The sequence below is a fragment of the Hemitrygon akajei genome, chromosome 21 (assembly GCF_048418815.1).
Source record: "Hemitrygon akajei chromosome 21, sHemAka1.3, whole genome shotgun sequence".
Taxonomy (NCBI): Eukaryota; Metazoa; Chordata; class Chondrichthyes; order Myliobatiformes; family Dasyatidae; genus Hemitrygon; species Hemitrygon akajei.
Window position 1 is genome coordinate 17,178,956 of NC_133144.1, and position 22,128 is coordinate 17,201,083.

The window sequence follows — 22,128 nt, forward strand, 5'->3', positions numbered from 1 at the left end:
GCTTCCAAATCCTGGTTTGCTCGTTCTGCCTGACCATTAGTCTGAGGATGGAAGCTGGAAGACAGGCTTACTGAGGCTCCAAGGGCTTGACGAAAGGATCTCCAGACTTCAGAGATGAATTGGGGGCCCCGGTCAGAAATGATGTCAGAGGGAATTCGTCCGTTTCACGAGCTCTAGGGAGTTCGTGAAGGGCTGCGAAGTGTGCGGCTTTAGAGAAGCAGTCCACCACAGTGAGTACGGTGGTGTTCCCATGTGAAGGGGGTAGTCCAGAAATAAAATCCAGCGCAATGTAAGACCAAGGGCGGCTAGGGACAGGTAGGGGATGAAGCAGCCCAGAAGGTGGTCGGTGGGAGGCTTTTCCACGGGTAAAACAGATCAGGCAGAGACGGAGGAGCGAGTGTCAGCAACCATGGAGGGCCACCAGAAATGTCTCTTCAGAAGGGACAGAGCTCGATTGATTCCGGGATGGCAGGCGAAAGGAGAAGTATGCCCCCAGTGGAGAACCTGAGACTGAACAGTGTCAGGCACGAAGAGGCGATTGGGTGTCCATTACCTGGGTCAGGATGAGTCCGTCGGGCCTCTTTGACTATTCATTGGATCTTTCATTCCACCTCCCAGGTGAGGACAGCCACCACACGAAATAGTCTCAGGGTTGGGAAGGCACCCCTTGGAGAGGTATTAACGAGAGAGAGCATCGGGCTTCCTGTTCTTGGAGCCAGGACGATAAGTGAGTGGGAATCTGAAACGGCCAAAAAATAATGACCAACGGGCTTGGCGGGAATTTAGACGTTTGGCAGTTTGGATGTATGCGAGGTTCTTGTGGTCCGTCCAGACGATGATTGGATGTTCGGCTCCCTCCAGCTAGAGCCTCCACTTCTCCAAAGCGAGTTTGACGACCAGTAACTCCCGGTTCCCAACGTCGTAGTTCCGTTCGGTGGGGGGATAGACGAGAGAAGAAGGCGCAAGGATGGAGGTTTTGGTCTGGGCCGGACCGTTGGGAGTGGACCGCTCCCACCCCAGAATCGGAGGCGTCGGCTTCCACAATGAATTGATGAAGGGGTCAGGATAGGAGCGGAAGTGAAACGCCTCTTTAGCTGCGAGAAGGCTGAGTCCGCTTCGGGGTTCAAGTGAAAAGGGGTCACAGGAGAGGTGAGTCGAGTAGGGGGTGCTGCCACCTGGCTGTAATCCCAGATGAAGTGACGAACCCCAGAAATTGTTGGAGTTGCTTGAACATTGTGGATTTTGGCCACTCCGCCACTGCCCGGACCTTTTCGGGATCTGCCCTCACCTGCCCGCTCTCAGTGATGTACCCCAGGAAACTGACAGAAGGGACATGAAACTCGCACTTCTCTGCCTTAACAAATAGCTTGTTCTCCAAAAGCCTCTGCAGAACCTGACAGACATGGTGGGTGTGTTCCTGAAGAGTGTGGGAGAAGATTAAGATATCGTCCAAATAAACAAAAATGAAACTGTTAATAAATTCCCTAAGGACATCCTTTACCAGGGCTTGGAAGACAGCAGAGGCATTGGTGAGACGGATTGGCATGACCAGATATTGGAAATGACCAAGAAGGGTGTTAAAAACTGCTTTCCACTCATCTCCCTCCATTATCCTGACCAGGTGATAGGCACTCTGCAGGTCCAACTTAGAGAAAACCGTGGCTCCGTGAAGGGGCTCAAAAGCAGAGTTGATAAGGGGCAGGGGATACTTATTCTTTATGGTTGATGCTATTCAGCCACAGTAGTCAATGCAGGGATGCAGTGAGCCATCTTTCTTCCCCACAAAGAAGAAACCTGCACCTACTGGTGAAGGTGAGGGTCGGATAATGCCAGCCGCCAGAGAGTCTTTTAGGTAAGCCTCCATTGCTTCCCTTTCTGGTCAGGACAGGTTATACAAATGACTGGTGGGTATAGGGGCTCTGGGGAGAAGGTCGATGGCACAATTGTAAGGGCGGTGTGGAGGCAGGGAAAGAGCCCATTGTTTGCTAAACACTTCTCCAAGTTTGTGATACTCTGCTGGAACCTTGGATAAGTCGGGGGTGGGGGTGGGGGTGTTACAGGAGTGGGTGGGGTAAAATGAATGGATACACCTGGTCACTGATCTTCAGTACGTCAGCAGACAAGGAACGGAGGTTCTCCATGACCTCCCGGAGGAATTGGTCGTGCAGACCCAGTAGGGTACCCTGGCTGGCGGGGGCTTGTTGAAGGGTATTCCTGTCCGCTGGGTCCATAGTGGCCAGATTGTTCTGTTGCAATGAACGAGGTGAACCCAAACGCAGGAGAGGCATGGAGATTGAGTAATGATTGAGTTTGGGATGCTGACACGGGCGTGAGCGTTGAACGGCAAACAGGAGGGAGAGCAGTAAGGCAGGAGACTGGCGGAATTTATCTTGACACGGAGAGACTGGGTCTGACAGGTAAACCTCAGAATTGGAGTAGAACTTAGAAAACTGATCTTCACATGGAGAGACTGAGTTTCACAGGTAACTCTCAGTACTGAAGCAGAATTTAGGACACACAATCCTAAGCAGCCGGGAAGCGTTAATGACCACACTGGCAAAACCAATGATCTGGCAACTAGTGGGTGCAAAGCCCGGGTTCTTATGCTGTAGGTCTTGATGAAAACCAGGTGTGCCGTCATCAAAGGGAATGAGGAGAAAATGGGGAATTAACAGTCGGAACCATGGCACAATCAAAGGGAATAAGGAGAAAATGGGGAATTAACGGTCAGGACTGTGACATGATGTGAATAATTGATTAATTTCAGATAAAATATATTCTCGGACTCCCAAAGAAAATAGGAATGGAATTGTGGTGACTATGGATTTGTAGTGATATTGGTTTATTATTGTCACATGTCTCAAAATACAGTGAAAAGCTTCTCTTGCACAATGTTGGTAATGATCAGATCATTACAGAGTTCCCTGAGGCAAAACAAAATAAAACAATAACAATGCAGAATAAAATGCAACAGCTACAGATAAAGTGCAGTGAAGGTAAACAATCAAGTGCAAGATCAATAGAAGTAGATTATGAGGTGAAGCATCCATCTTATCACACAAGAGTTATGTTCTAGAGTCTGATAACAGCAGTGTAGGACTGTCCAGGGTGGGTGAAGTGTTTGATAATGCCGGCTGCTTTACGGATGCAATGAGAAGTACAGACAGAATAGATGGAGGGGAGGCTGGTTTCCGTAATGCCCTGACTGTGTCCGCAACTCTCTGTAGTTTCTTGCAGTCACATGCAGAGCAATTGCCATAGCAAGCTGTTATGCATCCATGTAGGATGCTTTCTATGGCAATGTGGTGCCAGCCAATCAGGATGGTGGGATTGGGAGAAGGTTCTACAGAACTCTGGGCGGAGAGGTTTTGTGAAGGACACTGGTGTGGGTCGAGGTCTTTTTTGCCGGGAGCTGGGAGAAGGCAGGAGGGAAGATGGCTGAGGATGCAGTCCCTGTTGCACAAGGTACTTTGTGCAGATGAATGGCTTCCAGGAGGAAGGACCAGTGGGAGATACTGTGTACTTGAGATGGATTTCGAGCTATATTCCGAAGGTGGCATGTGCTTTCATGCAGACCGTGAGTCCAGTGTGTGAGTTACAGACCATTTCAAGATGAGCTCCAAATTGTGTGCATATTTAACTGTTTAATTATAATGGGCCCCTCTTTCTTTTCTTTAATAAATCTTCGGTTAAGTTACATTTGCAGGTGATACTAAAGTAGGTGGAGTTGTGGATAATGAAGTAGGTTTTCAAAGCTTGCAGAGAGATTTAGGCCAGTTAGAAGAGTGGGCAGAACAATGGCAGATGGAGATTAATGCTGATAAGTGTGAGGTGCTACATTTTGGTAGGAATAATCCAAATAGGACATACATGGTAAATGGTAGGGCATTGAGGAATGCAGTAGAACAGAGTGATCTAGGAATAATGGTGCATAGTTCCCTGAAGGTGGAAGCTCATGTGGATAGGGTGGTGAAGAAAGCTTTTGGTATGCTGGCCTTTATAAATCAGAGCATTGAGTATAGGAGTTGGGATGTCATGTTAAAATTGTACAAGGCATTGGGAAGGCCCAATTTGGAGTATTGTGTACAGTTCTGGTCACCGAATTACAGGAAAGATGTCAACAAAATAGAGAAAGTTCAGAGAAGATTTACTAGAATGCTACCTGGGTTTCAGCACCTAAGTTACAGGGAAAGTTTGAACAAGTTAGGTCTTTATTCTTTGGAGCGTAGAAGGTTGAGGGGGAACTTGATAGAGATATTTAAAATTATGAGGGGGATAGATAGAGTTGACGTGGATAAGCTTTTTCCATTGAGAGTAGGGGAGTAGGGGCCTTTACTTCCTGAGAAAGCTAAAGAAATTTGGCCTGTCCCCTAAAACACTCACTAATTTTTATAGGTGCACCGTAGAAAGCATTCTTCTAGGGTGCATCACAACCTGGTATGGAAGTTGTCCTGTCCAAGACCGGAAGAAGCTGCAGAAGATCGTGAACATAGCCCAGCACATCACACAAACCAATCTTCCATCCTTGGACTCACTTTACACCACACGCTGTTGGAGCAGTGCTGCCAGAATAATCAAGGACAAGACCCACCCAGCCAACACACTTTTTGTCCCTCTTCCCTCCGGGAGGAGGTTCAGGAGCCTGAAGATACGTACGGCCAGATTTGGGAACAGCTTCTTTCCAACTGTGATAAGACTGCTGAACAGATCCTGACCCGGATCTGGGCCGTGCCTTCCAAATATCTGGACCTGACTTGCACTACTTACTTACCCTTTTCTATTTTCTAATTATGATTTATAATTTAAATTTTTATTATATTTACTTCGATTTGCACTTCAGGGAGCGCGAAGCGCAGATATAAATATCACTGTGATGATTGTACGCTTGGTGAATTGTTTGGTGACAAAGTATAATTAAGTAATGAAGATTCAAACAAGAGGACATGATTTGAGAGTTAGGGGGCAAAAGTTTAGGGGTAACACGAGGGGGAATTTCTTTACTCAGAGAGTGGTAGCTGTGTGGAACGAGCTTCCAGTAGAAGTGGTAGAGGCAGGTTCGGTATTGTCATTTAAAGTGAAATTGGATAGGTATATGGACAGGAAAGGAATGGAGGGTTATGGGCTGAGTGTGGGCCAGTGGGACTAGGTGAGAGTAAGCGTTCGGCATGGACTAGAAGGGCCGAGGTGGCCTGTTTCCGTGCTGTAATTTTTATATGGTTATATTAACATTCATAAATGTACTTTCTTTATAACTATATGCAGTGTATGTTCTGTTATTTCTTGCCAATGAGCAATCACGGTGGGGGGGGGGGGGGTTGGTAAATCACACAGCATTCATACAAACTGGGGTTTGGGTGTGCAAGAGATCCCAACTTCATTGGTTTGGTGGGACCAAAGTCAGATACACCTTAAACATACAGACGCTAAGAAAAGTGGGTTTCTCACCGTGCAGTCCAGTGGCTGTTAGCAAGGGGCTAACAAGCCACATTTCCAGAGATACCTGGTAAAAAGGGGTTTCACACAGGAAGCATGTTCTTCCCAATCTGCTCACACGCACCTCATCTCGCTGTAAGAGGTTCCTCTCCCCAGCCGCCACAGTCTCTGTCACAAGAACCATGCACTGTACCTCACTAAGTTATTTTTGAAACAAGTATGTCCAGAAATGTATCTTGAATAAATTCGATCTTTCTATTTCTTTCATTTTCCCTCACAGTTGTATAACGGAATATTTCTACCTTTTTCAAGGCTTTATTCATGGTGACTGCCATGACTACAACATTCTGCTGGAGCCCGTGAATCAGCCGGCTGATCAGATGCTGGAGAAAATGGAAAAGACTTCCCCAGAGCCAGAGTTACGGATTTCAGGAATCCTGGATTTTGGTGACATGAGCTATGGTTGTTTTGTGTATGAGTTGGCGATAACCATCACCTATCTCATGATTGAGAGAGAAAGCCCTCTGGCTATTTGTGGTCACGTCATCGCTGGCTTTGAGAGTGTAATGCCGCTGATGGAGGAGGAGAAAGGAGCGGTGTTCCTGTTGGTGCTCTGTCGGTTTTCTCAGATGCTGGTGATGGCCAGGCACAATGTGCTCCTGCATCCGGAGGATGAGGATTACCTCACTATCCACTCCAAGAATGGCTGGAAATGCCTGCACTTATTGTGGAGAACAGGTAAAGAGGCAGTGGAGAAGATCTGGTTTGATATAGCCAAAACCTATCAGCAATAACACAAGTGCAGTTTGCACACACGTACTCACACTCATGGACACACACACACACACACACACACACACACACACACACACACACACACTCTCTCTCTCTCTCTCTCTCTCTCTCTCTCTCTCTCTCTCTCTCTCTCTCTCTCTCTCTCTCTCTCTCTCTCTCTCTCTGAACAAAACAAATACAAAGAATTCAATAGGTCAGTAGCATCTGTGGGAGTGGCCGGGATCAGTAGAAAAGTTTAATTTCAAAACTAAAGTTTATTCAATATAGTTAAAAGAAGAACACAATACAAAACTTTTTATGTTCTTATTGGTGTTCAGTCTATATGTTCAGTGTTTCTGGTTTTACACCTAGTAGTGTCGACACATCTTTATTTTGTACTGAGCACTATTGCCAGTCATGCTGCACCCTGGGGTAATGCACCCTTCCATTGTTTGAGGGACTTCCTCACCAAACTCAGTGCCTTAGTGATCAGCAGCGGAAAGAGCCCAGACTGTGGTCGCTCCTAAAGAGCCTTTGTATTTTCCGTATGAAACTTCAGGGCATCCCTCAGCACATATTCCTTCAGCCTGGAATGTGCCAGTCGGCAGCATTTCCTTACAGACATCTGACTCAACTCTGGCATATCAAGACCAGGGGTTCCCAACCTGGGGTCTATGGCTTAAAAAAAGTTTGGAACCCCTAATCTAGACAGTGAAAGTGCATACATCAGGATGTTCTTCACTGATGACAGTTCTGTATTTAATACTATCATCCCATTAAAATGAACCAATTAGCTGCAAGACATGGGTCTCAATACTTCCTTGTGCAACTAGGTCCTCGATTTTCTCACTTGCAGACCACAGTCAGTTCTGATTAGGAACATCTCCTCCACAATCTACATCAGCACAGGTGCAACACAAAGCTGTGTGCTCAGTCCTCTGCTAAACACAGCTCCAACGCCGTAGTTAAGTTTGCTGACAACACTACTGTCATTGGCTGAATCAAAGGTGGTGAAAAATCTGTATATAGAAGGGGATTGAAAATCTGGCTGAGTGGTGTCATAGCAACAACATCTCACTCACTGTCAGCAAAATGAAGGAGCTGGTTATTAACTTCAGGGGGAGAAAACCAGATTCATCAGCCAGTCCTCATCAGGGGATCAGAGGTGAAGAGGAAGAAGGATCCTGTGATTTCCCAGTGTATATGATGAATAAATTCTTTTTGGGCTTCCAGCTGGGTAGAATTATTGATCATAACCAACGTTTCAATGAGAAGCTCTGCCATCTTCATCAGAGATGATGCCTGGACATGCCTAGACTGGTAGTATTTATACCCCCGTTGTCCAGCCCCCCGATTGGTTAGTCCTCATCCAATCAGGTTTCCACTCTCCCACCATACTTACGATCAAATTCCAGTTCCAACTTGGAGCAGGATGTTCATCGTTGTTAAAATTCTTTTCCTCTAGTTTTATTTAAGTTGCTGACCATCTAGAGGGTCATCAACTTTAACTTCCTCAGTGTTATCATTTCAGAAGATCTGTCCTGGGTCCAACACCTAAGTGTCATTACGAAGAAAGCACGGCAGTACCTTTACTTTCTTAGAAGTTTGCGAAGATTCGGAAACTCCTCAAAACCTGACAAAATTCTATAGATTGTCCAATGTCCTGTGTATGTTACTCAAAATGGCTTCTTTGGTTTGTTAAGAGTAGGAATGCTTCTTTGTCTGATAAGTGTTTCTCTCGCCGTTGTTTAGCTTTAGACTTGCTGATATGGGGATTGTATTCATTTGTTAACCAATGGGGAATGTTATTTTGTCTTGTGAGGCTGGGAACTTGCGGGGGGGGGGGGGGTTTCATGGTCTTTTGAGGAGAGTCGAGAGGAAGATGCCGAGGAAGGTGGACGTGCGCTGCACTGCTTGGTTGACCACCGGGGGTGGTCCCAGGTGCGAAGACGTGGAGGTCGGAGGCAAGCGACGAGGGGTCGAATGGTTCGATGGTTGAGCTCCAACGATGTGCACTAAACTGACTGAACTTTGATAAGTTGGCGTCTTTTGTTTTTTTTCTTTCCTTTCATATATATTGTATTGCCTAGTACTCTTTTAGTTTTAGTAAACTCTTTAAAGTGTATTTCATAACGGAATCTGGTATGAATTTGATACTGTGTGCTGGCGCGAGGCATAAACTTGATTCGCACAGCACCTGCATGTACGGGAGGTGGGTTTGGTGTGTGGCTGGATCTCCTTTTCCCCTAGACATATACCAGCCTGTTGGGTAAGTGTTACATTTGTGGGGGCTCATCTGGGATTGGATTGTCAGGGGCTGTGGAATCGCGCAGGCAGCAAAGCGGAGATGGACAGAGATAAGATTGTTAGCTGGTGCGAGTTGGAAGATGTATCGGTGCAGTATGCCTGTGCAGTGAGCAGGGTGGATTTTCGAGTTTCAGGAGACGCGTTAGTGCGGGGCTTAAGTTTGGTAAAAGGAATTGGGCAGGTAGAATTGGTAGCTAGACGGTGTGGTAAAGAGGTGGAGTCTAGCTGGGTGTTGGTTCGTACGAGTGCTGACATCATGACGTTGGAACTGCCGGTAGCGGTCAGTGTTCCGGGGGAGGCGGGGCCGTGGGGGCTCCACACCCTCTCCGAGGATGAGGCTGAGGAGCTAGAGCTAGAGGTAGACCCCAGAGAGGTGGCCGGCACTAGCAAAGGGAGGTCGGAGGAGGGAGGCGTGACTAGGCCCCGCCCCCCAGGTAGGGTGGAAGCCTCGGAGCTGGCAGCCACACTTAACTCCCTGGTGGGAGTGGCCGAGAGGCCACGGCTGAAGCTGGGGGTGTTCTCCGGAGCCAAGCCTACTCCGGACGGGGAGGTGGACTATGAGACCTGGATCGAGCATACGTCCTTGATGTTAGAGGAGTGGCCAGGCTCGGAGGAGGAGAAGAGGCAGCGATTGGTGGGAAGTTTGAGGGGTTCGGCAGCCAAAACAGTTCGGGAGTGGAAAGCTGAAAAGTCTGGGGCCTCAGTGGAGGAATGTATAGAGGTTTTAGAGGGAGCGTTTGGGTTGTCAGGGGAACCCTGGCTGCTTTTAGCAGAGTTCCAACGCCTGGAACAACGGAGAGGGGAAAAGCTCTCCGAGTACATATTTAGGATGGAGGGGATGCTCTCGGGGCTGCAGCGCCGGAGGGTAGTGAAGGCGCCTGACGTGGCTAGTGTGAGGATGAGTCAGATATTCAGTGGCTCTCTGGAGGAGGACAAGGTGGCGTGGACTATTCGGCAGGCTTATAGGAAAGGCCTCCCTCCATCGTTCAGGCAACTGATTAGAGAGGTGCGGGAGGAAGAGAGAGCGTTGGGGCGGAAAAGGGGCGCGGGCCTACGGGAGCGATCCTCAGCGATACAGGAAGTGGTGGCTGGGTGGAGGACTGACAAGCCCCAGCGGAGTAGGGACCCCCCTCTGGAGGGGAAGGACAGGGGAGGTACCCACTCCCGGGGGCGACCAGTGCAGTGGGTTGGGAGCAGGAGCTGCCCTGGGAGAGGAGGGGCGGCAGGCAGCGTGAGCTTTAACTGTGGGGAAGAGGGGCATTTCAGGCGGGACTGTGGGCGGCCGAGGGTGTGCTATAGCTGTGGAGAGGAGGGACGCTTTAGGTGGGATTGTGAGAGACAAGGAGTTCCGCGGAGGACAAGCCCCCCTGCGACTAAGAAGGGGGAGGTGTCGGGAAACTTAGGAGAGGCTCAGTGAGGGAACGGACTGGAGCCTCTGGAGGAACATGTTCCCAGAGATCAGCCAGGGGACCACCGGGTGCCCACGCCTCTATTCCGGATGGGCTGGTAGGACCCCGTGCCAGTGTGTGTCTACGGATAGAGGGAGTTTACGCAAAAGCCGTTCTTGATACGGGATCGCAGGCGACCTTATTGTACCGGTCTTTCTACAACCAATATCTGAAGCATTTGCCCGTAACCCCATTTGACGCCCTGCAGATTTGGGGTGTGAGCGAGGGTGACTACCCGTACGATGGGTACCTATCGGTGAGATTGGAGTTCTCGGAGGGCGATGTGGGAATGTCTGAAGCTATTGAGACGTTGGTGTTGGTGTGTCCTGACCCGGTGGAAACCGGTGGTGCTGCCCTCCTGGTGGGGACTAATTACCCCGTTGTGCGACGGCTCCTGGGAGCTTGTAAGGAGAAAGGAGGGGAACACTTTCTGGAGACCCTCTCGGTGCATCCAGTGTTTCGAGCGGTATTCGAAGAAGGGTTTGCCTCCCAAGGGCTGGACCCGGAGTGTAAACGAGGGACGGTGTGGTGTACGCAGGCGAGGCCCAAGGTGATTCGACCAGGGGAGGTAGCACCCGTGATGGGGACCCCCAGATTCCCAGGAGTGCCGACGGGCGAAGCCCTGTTAGTAGACGCCCCGGACGATCTTGAAGGGGAGACACGATTTCCGGCGGGGGCGCTGGTGAGGCCCGAAGTGCAGAGACCAGGGGTGGTACGTGCGAGGCGTATAGCTATAAGTGTCAGGAACACCACGGCAAGGGACATCACCTTTAAGAGGGGAATGCCGCTGGCACATCTGTTCCCGGTGACGGTAATGTCTAGCGCACCAGTGAGGACCCCTAACGGGGAGGGATTGGAGCATCGAAGGGAGCTGACCGCTGAAGCCTTTAACTTCGGGGATTCCCCTGTGTCGCCGGAGTGGAAACGCAGGCTAGTGGAGAAGATGCTGAAGATGGAAGCTGTTTTTTCTCGGGGTGAGTTTGATGTTGGCTGCTCCAAAAGCACTCGCCACACCATCCAGGTGACGGAAGACACCCCGTTCCGAGAGAGATCCCGGCGGCTGGCTCCGGCAGATGTTGAGGACGTGCGGTTGCACTTGTGCAAGTTGAAGGAAGCCGGAATCATAGCTGAGTCCCGAAGTCCCTATGCGTCCCCAATAGTGGTGGCACGGAAGAAGAATGGGCGAGTGCGCATGTGTGTTGACTACAGGACGTTGAATCGACGAACTGTCCCTGATCAATATACTGTCCCTGATCAATATACTGTCCCAAGAGTCGAGGATGCGTTGGCCTGCCTGAGCGGAGCGAAGTGGTTCAATGTGCTGGACTTAAGAAGTGGGTATTACCAGATCCCGATGAGTGAGGGCGATAAAGAGAAGACCGCTTTTATCTGCCCGCTGGGGTTCTTTCAGTTCGAACGAATGCCCCAAGGCATATCGGGAGCCCCAGCCACCTTCCAGAGGCTCATGGAGAGAACTGTGGGGGATATGAATCTGTTAGAGGTGCTGGTGTACCTGGACGATTTGATTGTGTTTGGATCGACTTTGGAGGAACACGAGGAGAGGCTGTTGAAGGTGTTGGGCCGGCTTAATGAAGAAGGGTTGAAGCTTTCCCTGGACAAATGCCAGTTCTGCAAGTCGTCGGTTAGCTACGTTGGCCATATCATTTCGCAAGAGGGAGTGGCTACTGATCCAACCAAGATAGAGGCTGTGACCACCTGGCCGAGACCCCAGAAAGTGGGCGCTCTGCGCTCATTTTTGGGGTTCTGTGGGTATTACCGCCGATTCGTGAAAAGATACGCCAGAATGTGTCACCCGTTGACTCAGCTGTTGTGTGACTATCCACCCGTGGGGAAGAAGAGGAAGGGGGACCAGAGGCAGGACGCTGGAGGATACTGGAACCCGGCGGAACCTTTTGGCTCGAGATGGGATGATCAATGTGAAGAGGCGTTCTGATCTTTGAAAAGGGCACTGACCCAGGCCCCGGTGTTGGCTTTTGCCGATCCCCAGAAGCCATATGTGCTGCACACGGATGCCAGTCGAGAGGGTCTCGGGGCTGTTCTGTACCAGGAGCATGGCAAAGCATTGAGGCCGGTAGCCTTTGTCAGCCGAAGCTTGTCGCCATCTGAGAGAAACTATCCCACTCACAAGTTGGAGTTCCTGGCACTGAAATGGGCGGTGGTGGACAAGCTGGGCGTTACCTGTACGGAGCTAAGTTTGAGGTGAGAACGGATAACAATCCTCTCACTTATATTTTGACTTCGGCGAAGCTGGATGCCACAGGACATCGGTGGCTGGCGGCCTTGTCAGTATATGATTTCAGCCTAAGGTACCGGCCCAGGAAGTAAGAATGTCGATGCGGATGCTTTGTCTCGTCGGGAGCCGGGGGAACAGGAGAGGGACGAGGAGTGGGAGAGTATCCCTGCCCCTGGAGTGAAGGCGATGTGTCAGTTTGCTATCACCGTGAAGGCCGAGGGAAGAGGGAGGCTGGAACGAGCCGTGGACCATTTGGGGGTTTTTGACGACGCCATACCCCTAGCCTACTGTGACCTGACCGCACTGCGGACTAAACAGTTGCCGGAACTGAGTCCGGGGGAAGTGGCAGCTGCTCAGCAAAATGACCCGGGCATTGGCACAGTGTGGAGAGCGGTCGAGAGGGGGGATGGGGCGTTGGCTGAGAAGGCGAAACACCCATTCGTGCCTCTGTTATTGAGGGAGTGGTCTCGGTTAAAGTTAAAGAACCAAATCTTGTACCGGGTAATGGCGCCTCCGGACCAACCCCGCCGTTGGCTACTGGTCCTGCCGGAGGAGTATCGGCAGGCTGTACTCCAGGCCCTACATGATGATTCTGGACACTTGGGGGTGGAAAAGACCTATGGATTACTCAAAGACTGGTTCTACTGGCCCCGGATGAGGGGGGAAGTCGAAGAATACTGTAGGGGATGCAGTCGTTGCATCTGGAGGAAGACCCTGCTGGCGTCGGCGGCTCCAATGTCACACTTGCAGAGTGCGGGACCTCTGGACCTGGTATGTATGAATTTCCTGTCGATTGAGCCTGACACCAGCAACACCGCGAATGTCTTAGTCATCACCGATCATTACACTCGCTATGCTCAGGCATTTCCCACTAAGGATCAGAAGGCGACGACAGTGGCGAAGGTGTTATGGGAGAAGTATTTTGTTCATTACGGCCTTCCCAGGCGAATCCATAGTGATCAGGGCGGGACTTTGAGAGCCGCCTTATCCATGAATTACTGACTATGCTTGGGGTTGAGAAATCCAGGACTACCCCTTATCACCCACAGGGAGATCCTCAGCCAGAGAGGTTCAACAGGACCCTGTTGGATATGCTCGGGACGCTAGAGATTGGGCAGAAAAGTAAGTGGAGTCGTCATATTGGACAATTGGTTCACTGTTACAATTGTACTCGCAATGATGCTACAGGGTACTCGCCCTATTATCTGATTTTCGGGCGGGAAGCGAGGTTGCCCATTGACTTGTGTTTTGGGGTTGAAGTGGGTGAACTACCCGGGAAGCCCTATCTAAAGTATGTGTCCGACATGAAGAGGGAGTTACAGCGGGCGTACGAATTGGCCGAGGCGGCGGCTACCAAACAAAATCAGAGGAATAAGATGTGGTATGACTGAAAGGTGAAGTTTGTCCAATTATTGCCGGGCGACCGGGTCCTTTTACGGAATTTGGGACTCCCTGGTAAGCACAAGTTGGCAGATCGATGGGCGGCCATCCCCTATGTAATAGAGAGCCAGATGCCGAGGTGGGGTTGGTGTGTGGCTGGATCTCCTTTTCCCCTAGACATATAGCAGCCTGTTGGTTAAGTGTTACATGTGGTTGAGAATATACTGACTGGTTGCATCACATCCTAGTACTGAAACAGCAATGCCCTTGAATGGAAAAGCCGACAAAAGGTAATGGGTGTTGCCCAAGCCATCACAAGTAAATCCCACCCAACCATTGAGCACATCTACAAGAAATGCTGTTGCAGGACAGCAGCATCCGAGGCACTTCACCAGGACTGGAGAAAAAAGATGAGGAGTCAGAGTTAGAAGGCGAGGGGAGGGGAGGGTGAACCACAAGGTGAAACCTGGGGGAAAGGGGTTTGAAATAAAGAGCTGGGAAGTTGATTGGTGAAAGAGATACAGGGCTGTAGAGGGGGGGAGTCTGATAGGAGAGAACAGAAGAGCATGAAAGAATTAAAAGGGTGAGGAGCACCGGGGGGGGGGGGGGTGGTGATGGGCAGGTAAGGAGATAAGGTGAGAGAGGAAAATGGGAATGTGGAGTGGTGTAGGTGGGGAGGCGGGATTACTGGAAGTTGAAGAAGTCGATGTTTGTGCCATCAGGTTGGAGGCTACCCAGCCGGTATATAAGGCGTTGCTCCTCCAACCTGAGTGTGGATTCATCGCGACAGTAGAGTAGGCCATGGACTGACATTCCTCTAGGTTTTAATTTTACTGAAGATATTGTAATCTTGTACAGGAACTATACAACGTACTCGTGAGGCTTGGACAGTTTTCAGAGAGCCATTGCCTGTTTAAGAATATGTTTGTTGTGTTATTTTTAGGTATTTATTATCTGTAAAATGCAGTGCATTCTGTTAATTAAACATCACAGTCCAGTAGTTTGGGTTCTGCTGAGATAAGGAGTTATTTGATCAAATTAGGAATGTAGTGTCAGCCATTCGGTTTGTCTTGATAACATTCTGTCCAGTGGGATGCCTGGAGCATTCAAGAGAGATTGTCGGCATCAGATGTCCGGGAGAAAGTGGGTCAGTTTGAGGTTGTTTGTTGCCAGGGGTTGGAAGAAGAAGGAGGTGTGGAGAGGAGCATAAGGAAAAAACGCTCGTGGACCCCCCCCCCCCAAAAGGAGACACACTGTCGTAAGTAGTGCTTTATGCAGGCAAGGAGGAAGTGCCAATAGTTTTCAATGAGCCTGTTGGTTCATAAAAGTTTTCAAGGGAAGTTCGAACTTCCATGCAGAACGTGGGTCCAGCGCCATGAGTAATTAAAGTGAAGCACTTGGCCACCCAGCAGTGAGTCCCAATGTTTATGTGCACATTTAGGTCGGTTTAACAGTAATGGGCCCTTTTATTCTATTAGCTGTTTGTTAAAATTGTAATATTTGTAAATACTGTATATTTCTACTGGACGTTTTTGCCAGAGTAGATAGATAGATAGATAGATACTTTATTCATCCCCATGGGGAAATTCAACTTTTTTTCCAATGTCCCATACACTTGTTGTAGCAAAACTAATTACATACAATACTTAACTCAGTAAAAAAATATGATATACATCTAAATCACTATCTCAAAAAGCATTAATAATAGCTTTTAAAAAGTTCTTAAGTCCTGGCGGTAGAATTGTAAAGCCTAATGGCATTGGGCCATAAATCTCATAAGTTCTGAGATTTCCTGGCAGACAATAACTCTTCATGGGACAGTATTTGTACAGCTGTCAGTATAATTTCCATCCCCTCAATGGAACAGTCCGACCTTCCTGTTTGGGTGAACCCATATAACACCGATCCTAGATGTGGATTGCTTATTGAAAATGGCCATCTCACTGTTACGCCTGCAATGTTGAGTCACGTGGCCGTTAGCCGCAGCTAGCTGATGAACCAGGTTTATTACGACCATGGTGAGAGGGTTATATACTAATTCTAGCTAATCAAGGCCCAGGTAACAAAATCTTGGGTATCATGTTTAGGGATAGCAGTCACCAAAGGAACACAGGAAATAGAGCAGAAACACACCGAGTCCATGGCTCATTTGCCCTTGTTCAGAGGGGTGAGCTTATTGAGTTTATGTCTGTTTGTTGGGATACTGCTAGAACTGCACTGAGGTTTTTAGCCACAAACTCTGCCCCCTTATGCGAACACCTCTTGGGAGTGGGCGCACAGCACACTCCCATACACACGCTGTTGGAAATGAAACAGACCCTAGCACAAGCGCCAGATTCAAAACTTCCATTCAGACTGGAGGTCGTAGCTACAGATACCACACTCAGGGTAGTCCTATTACAGGAATGTTATGGGAGGTTAGGAACAGTAGTGTATGCCCCAGGCCCCCTGACCCCAGTGGAACAGGATCCCTTTACATGAGCGGCTCTTCCAGCTTTCAGGGTTGTACAGCACTGGACTCAACCCACTAACTGTGCTGACAGAATACACCACTATATGACTGCTTTGGCAACCAGAGACAGACAGGGGCATGAAACTCTACATTGACAATTGTTCATTCTGTGTCTGAATCAATCCAGAATGTGGCAGGAGTGGAGGTTTCTGCCCAAGCCAAATGCCTGCCCCCTTCCAGGACTGGGTTATGTCTGTGCCCATAGGAGAAGGACCAGACGGTATTGACAGTTTGTAGATTTTCATAAGTAAAATTGCAGAGGTGTTTTAAGTTTAAGGGAAAACATAACAACTCCTTTACTGCCAATGAAATACAGAACACAAAGCAGAGTAAAACACTTCAGGTAATACGCCATCATGTCAGGGCAGCCCCTCAACATGAACCCCTACTCAAAGTTGGTGGTTGTGTATTATGGATATATCTCCCCCTTTTTACATTACTACCCCCCCCCCCCCCCCCCCCCCGGAATTCACTAAAACCGGCATTGTGAGCTGCCCGGCCTGGGTTCTATGTTCAACGAGTGGAGGAACAGCAGGCGCCTCTGGCTTATCCAGAGGTGTGTCGACAAATTCATGGTCATATCGTGACAGCAGGGGCCTGGTAGCAGAATCCTCCAAATCTCGATGACCCTGTTTAAGGCGATCTATCATAACACATTTGGGTTTACCCCTCCTATCTGTTATAAAAGTGTTTTCCACCCAACACAAAAGAGGCCATTATAAGGGGGCCTAAGGGGATGTTGATGTGCGTCATGGTTGACAAAAACAAACAAGGTGGAATGTGGGTCAACATGAACCCCACCCCTCCCCGGAGTGTTGTATGCGATGATGGGAGGTAGGGTACAAAAGATTTGAAGTTACTGAGGAGGGCAGAACGCTGTTGACTGTCCAGGTGGTTGGGACATCAGGAATAACATTGCCTGGCATTCATAACGGCTGCCTAAATACCACCTCTGCCACAGATGACTGCAGGTCCTCTTTTGGAGCTGTTCTGAGCCCCAGCATGCCAACACTCTTCGGACAGGGAAGCCCTCAGAGCAGCGAACCACTCTCACAGGCCATTGGGCTGCGGCTGGTTCGCCATGGTGTGATGTAGCCCAACGACGAGATTCTGGGCCGTCGCAACCCAGAGGTCTGATGTGAACTGGGGTGCCAAACCAAGCACCCCCAGTGCTGACGAGCATCTGCGACCCTCATCGATGCCAGAGGGAGGACCTCTGGCCGCCTGGTGTACAGTCTACCATGGTAGGGAGGTGTGTGAACTAACGGGGGCGGGATGAGGACCAACCAGGTACACGTTGACATGGTTAAACTGTTGCTCAGGTACCTCCAAAGGTGTCAATGGTACCCGAACATGACGACTAATTTTCGCCCTCTGCCACTAGTCACGGGCTGCACTTCAATCACATGCGTCCTTTTTTAAGGCCGTGCCGCACAAAGTTTAGTGCAACCTTCGGTGAGGTCTTCCGGCACGGATGCGAGAGGCCATGAATGGAGTTAAAATCGAGTTAGAGACTGAGAAGCATGCGGGTAAACATGCTGGACTTCCTCTCGAGGGGGCGGATCTGCTGTCCAAAGAGGGCAAGCAGCTGCCACACGCCCCTTACCGACTTTGTGCGCAGCACCCACAGCATAGTCTGAAGCGTCAGTAGTAATGCCTATGGATGCATTGAGGAGTGGGTGCACCAGCAGGGTCACGTTGGAAAGAGCTTGTTTGGGGCCATCAAATATCCTGGTCATATCTTCAGCAGTGTGAACGGGGCACGACTACACAAGCACGTGGAGGTCGGCCAGTGAGAACAGCAGGAAGAGTTTAAAAGGTGATGGTCATATCTTTAGCGGTGTGAACAGGGCACGACTGCACAAGCACGTGGAGGTCGGCCAGTGAGAACAGCAGGAAGAGTTTAAAAGGTGATGGTTATTTCTTCAGTGGTGTGAACGGGGCACGACTGCACAAGCACATGGAGGTCGGCCAGTAAGAACAGCGGGAAGATTTACAGAGTGGGCGTCAGAGGAGCAGGTGTCGAAATAGAGGGAAACAGAGTAGGAAGGCTTTGGCTCAACAGGGCTTAGGCGATAAGGGGTCGGGTTTAAAATAAAGACATAAAGTATATGTGTGAGGCCAGTTTTCTGCGCTCGGTGTCAGATGTGGGAGGTCCTGGAGACTCCCAGCCTCCTGGACGACCACATCTGCACCAGATGTGTCGAGCTGCAGCTCCTTAGAGATCATGTTAGGGAACTGGAGCTGCATCTCGATGACCTTCGTCTGGTCGGAGAGTGAGGAGGTGATAGATAGGAGCTATAGGCAGGAAGTCACCACAGGACCACAGGAGACAGGGAGGTGGGTAACAGACAGGAGAGGGAAGGGCGAGAAGCAGGTGCTAAAGAGTACCCCAGTGGCTGTCCCCCTTAACAATAAGTATTCCTGCTTGAGTACTGCTGGGGGGCAACAATCTACCTGGGGGGAGCAACAGTGGTCACGCCTCTGGCACAGAGTCTGGCCCTATGGCTCAGAAGGGTAGGGAAAGGAAGAGGATGGCAGCAGTGATAGGGGACTCTATAGTTAGGGGGTCAGAAAGGCGATTCTGTGGACGCAGGAAAGAAACTCGGATGGTAGTTTGCCTCCCAGGTGCCAACCGGGATGTTCTGATTGCGTCTATGATATCTTGACGTGGGAAGGAGAACAGCCAGAGGTCATGGTACATATTGCTACTAATGACATAGGTAGGAAAAGGGAGGAGGTCCTGAAAACAGACTACCGGGAGTTGGGAAAGAGGTTGAGAAGCAGGACCTCACAGGTAGTAATCTCGGGATTACTGCCTATGCCATGTCACAGTGAGTACAGGAATAGAATGAGGTGGAGGATAAATGCGTGGCTGAGGGATTCAAGCAGGGGGCAGGGATTCAGATTTCTGGATCATTGGGACCTCTTCTAGGGCAGGTGTGACCTGTACAAAATGAATGCGTTGCACTTCAATCCCAGGGGGACCAATATCCTGGAAGGGAGATTTGCTCAGGCTATTGGGGAGAGTTTAAACTAGAAATGCTGGGGTTGGGAACCAAACTGAAGTGACGGAGGAAAGGGAGTTGGCTCACAAATAGAGAAAGCTTGGAGACAGTGTGAAAGGGAGGTTGGCAGGTGATAGAGAAGGGACGCGCTCAGACCGATGGTTTCAGATGTGTCTATTTTAATGCAAGGAGTATCATGAATAAAGTGGATGAGCTTAGAGCGTGGATCAGCACTTGGAGCTATGATGTTGTGGCCATTACAAAGACTAGGATGGTGCAGGGGCAGGAATGGTTACTTCGAGTGCCAGGCTTTAGATGTTTCAGAAAGGACAGGGAGGGAGGCAAAAGAGGTGGGGGTGTGGCACTGTTGATCAGAGATAGTGTCACGGCTGCAAAAAAAGGAGGAAGACATGGAGGGATTCTCTATGGAGTCTCTGTGGGTGGAAGTTAGGAATAGGAAGGGGTCAATAACTCTACCGGGTGTTTTTTATAGACCACCCAGTAGTAACAGGGACATCGAGGAGCAGATAGGGAGATAGATTCTGGAAAGGAGTAATAATAACAGGGTTGTTGTGGTGGAGATTTTAATTTCCCAAATATTGATTGGCATCTCCCTAGAGTGAGGGGTTTAGAAGAGGTAGAGTTTGTTAGGTGTGTTCAGGAAGGTTTCTTAACACAATATGTAGATAAGCCTACAAGAGGAGAGGCTGCACTTGACCTGGTATTGGGAAATGAACCTGGTCAGGTGTCAGGTCGCTCAGTGGGAGAGCCTTTTGGAGATAGTGATCACAATTCTATCTCCTTTCATAGCATTGAAGAGGGATAGGAACAGACAAGTTTGGGAAATGTTTAATTAGAGTAAGGGGAAATATGAGGCTATCAGGCAGGAACTTGGAACCATAAATTGGAAACAGATATTCTTAGGGAAATGTACGGAAGAAATGTGGCAAATGTTCAGGGGATATTTGCATGGGGTTCTGCATAGGTACGTTCCAATGAGACATGGAAAGGACGGTAGGGTACAAGATCCGTGGTGTACAAAGGCTGTTTTAAATCTCATCATGAAGAAAAGAAGAGCTTATGAAAGGTTCAAAAAACTAGGTAATTGTTGAAGTGGGTGGCAGAGGAAGCGGACCCAAGTGCAGGACACAGGCACGGAAACAGACTTGGACATGACTTGGACTCGGAGCCAGGACTTGAACACGAAGCCTTGACTTGGACTTGGACACGAAGCCTTGACTGGACTTGAAGCCTTGACATGAAACCTTGGCTTGGACTTTGGACTGGACACAAAGCCTTGACTTGGACTGAGACCCGGAGCTTTGGCTGGGACTGAGACTCGACAAATCAAGACGACAGACCACTCGCATCCCAGCTTGGAACAGCGGCAAATGGTCGGCAACACTCAGCTGGACACAAGATAACAAAATCACGCGACAGACCACTTGCATCCCGGCTCGAAGCAGCGGCAAAACGACTGGCAACATCCAGTTGGACATGAGACAACAAAAACAAACAACAACAGACAACACGCATCCTGACATGGAGAAGCTCATGAAGACAGTCCCTTATTCTTGGTGGCTCAGAACATTCATCGTAGCCCTGGTGACGGTGACTAATCAGTCTCTTGACCCAAAGCAGGAACAGCGGATGACCTGCTCTCGACTCACTCCAGGTACTGCAGACGGCAGGCTCTTGACTCGACCCAGGAATAGCGGATGACAGGTTCTCGACTTGCCCCAGGTACTGCGAACAGCAGGCTCTCGACTCGATTCATTCTCGGCAGCTCAGAACGAGCATAGCCGCACTGTTGAGGTGGCGAACCAGCAGCAAGTAGATGTAAGCTGGAGTTCTTATGCTGCCAGTTTGAATGAGGATCAGGTGCCCTAATCAAGGAGCCCAGTGGATCACGGGGAAAAGGAAATTAACTGAAATGAGGAGTCAACGGACTGGACCATGACAGTAATGATAGGAATCTATAAGGTTATAAGGCTAGCAGGAAGGAGCTTAAGAATGAAATTAGGAGAGCCAGAAGGGGGCATGAGAAGGCCTTGGCAGACAGGATAAAGGAAAACCTCAAGGCATTCTACAAGTATGTGAAGAGCAAGAGGATAAGACGTCAGAGAACAGGACCAATCAAGTGTGACAGTGGAAAAGTGTGTATGGAACTGGAGGAAATAGCGGAGGTACTTAATAAATACTTTATTTCAGTATTCAATATGGAAAAGGATCTTGGTGATTGTAGGGATGACTTGCAGTGAACTGAAAAGCTTGAACATGCAGATATTAAGAAAGAGGATGTGGTGGAGCTTTTGGAAAGCATCAAGTTGGATAAGTCACCAGGACTGGACAGGATGTACCCCCAGGCTACTGTGGGAGGCGAGGGAGGAGATTGCTGAGCCTCTGGCAATAATCTTTGCATCATCAATGATGAGAGAGGTTCCAGAGGATTGAAGGGATGTGGATGTTGTTCCCTTATTCAAGAAAGGGAGTAGGATAGCCCAGGAAATTATAGACCAGTGAGTCTTACTTCAGTGTTGCTAAGTTGATGGAGAAGATCCTGAAAGGCAGGAATTATGAACATTTGGAGAAGCATAATATGAATCGGAGTAGTCAGCATGGCTTTGTCAAAGGCAGGTCGTGACTTACGGGCCTGATTGAATTTTTTGGGGATGTGACTAAACACATTGATGAAGGTAGAGCTGTAGATGTAGTGTATATGGATTTCAGCAAGGCATTTGATAAGGTACCCCATACAAGGCTTATTGAGAAAGTAAGGAGGCATGGGATACTTAGGGACATTGCTTTGTGGATCCAGAACTGACTTGCCCACAGAAGGCAAAGAGTGGTTGTTGATGGGTCATATTCTGCATGGAGGTCGGTGACCAGTGGTGTGCCTCAGGGATCTGTTCTGGGACCCTTACTTTTTGTGATTTTTATAAATTACCTGAATGAGGAAGTGGAGGGATGGGTTAGTAAATTTGCTAATGACACAAAGGTTGGGAGTGTTGT

General features: G+C 49.2%; 2 protein-coding genes across 4 annotated transcripts in view; both read left to right on the forward strand.

The window, feature by feature from the left end:
* Positions 1-6,256, forward strand: part of LOC140714115 (hydroxylysine kinase-like) — a 42,938-nt gene extending 36,682 nt beyond the window's left edge. For all 3 annotated transcript variants that reach the window (XM_073024890.1, XM_073024891.1, XM_073024892.1), the window contains exon 5: positions 5,746-6,256. In XM_073024890.1, the coding sequence (XP_072880991.1) occupies positions 5,746-6,227 (482 nt within the window). In that variant the 3' untranslated portion in view covers positions 6,228-6,256. The remainder of the gene's footprint in view (positions 1-5,745) is intronic.
* A 6,942-nt stretch (positions 6,257-13,198) lies between these two features.
* The window catches only part of LOC140714116 (hydroxylysine kinase-like), a 43,874-nt gene continuing 34,944 nt past the window's right edge, over positions 13,199-22,128 (forward strand). The window contains exon 1 of the mRNA XM_073024897.1: positions 13,199-13,338. The gene's annotated coding sequence lies outside the window, so the exon portion shown is untranslated. The remainder of the gene's footprint in view (positions 13,339-22,128) is intronic.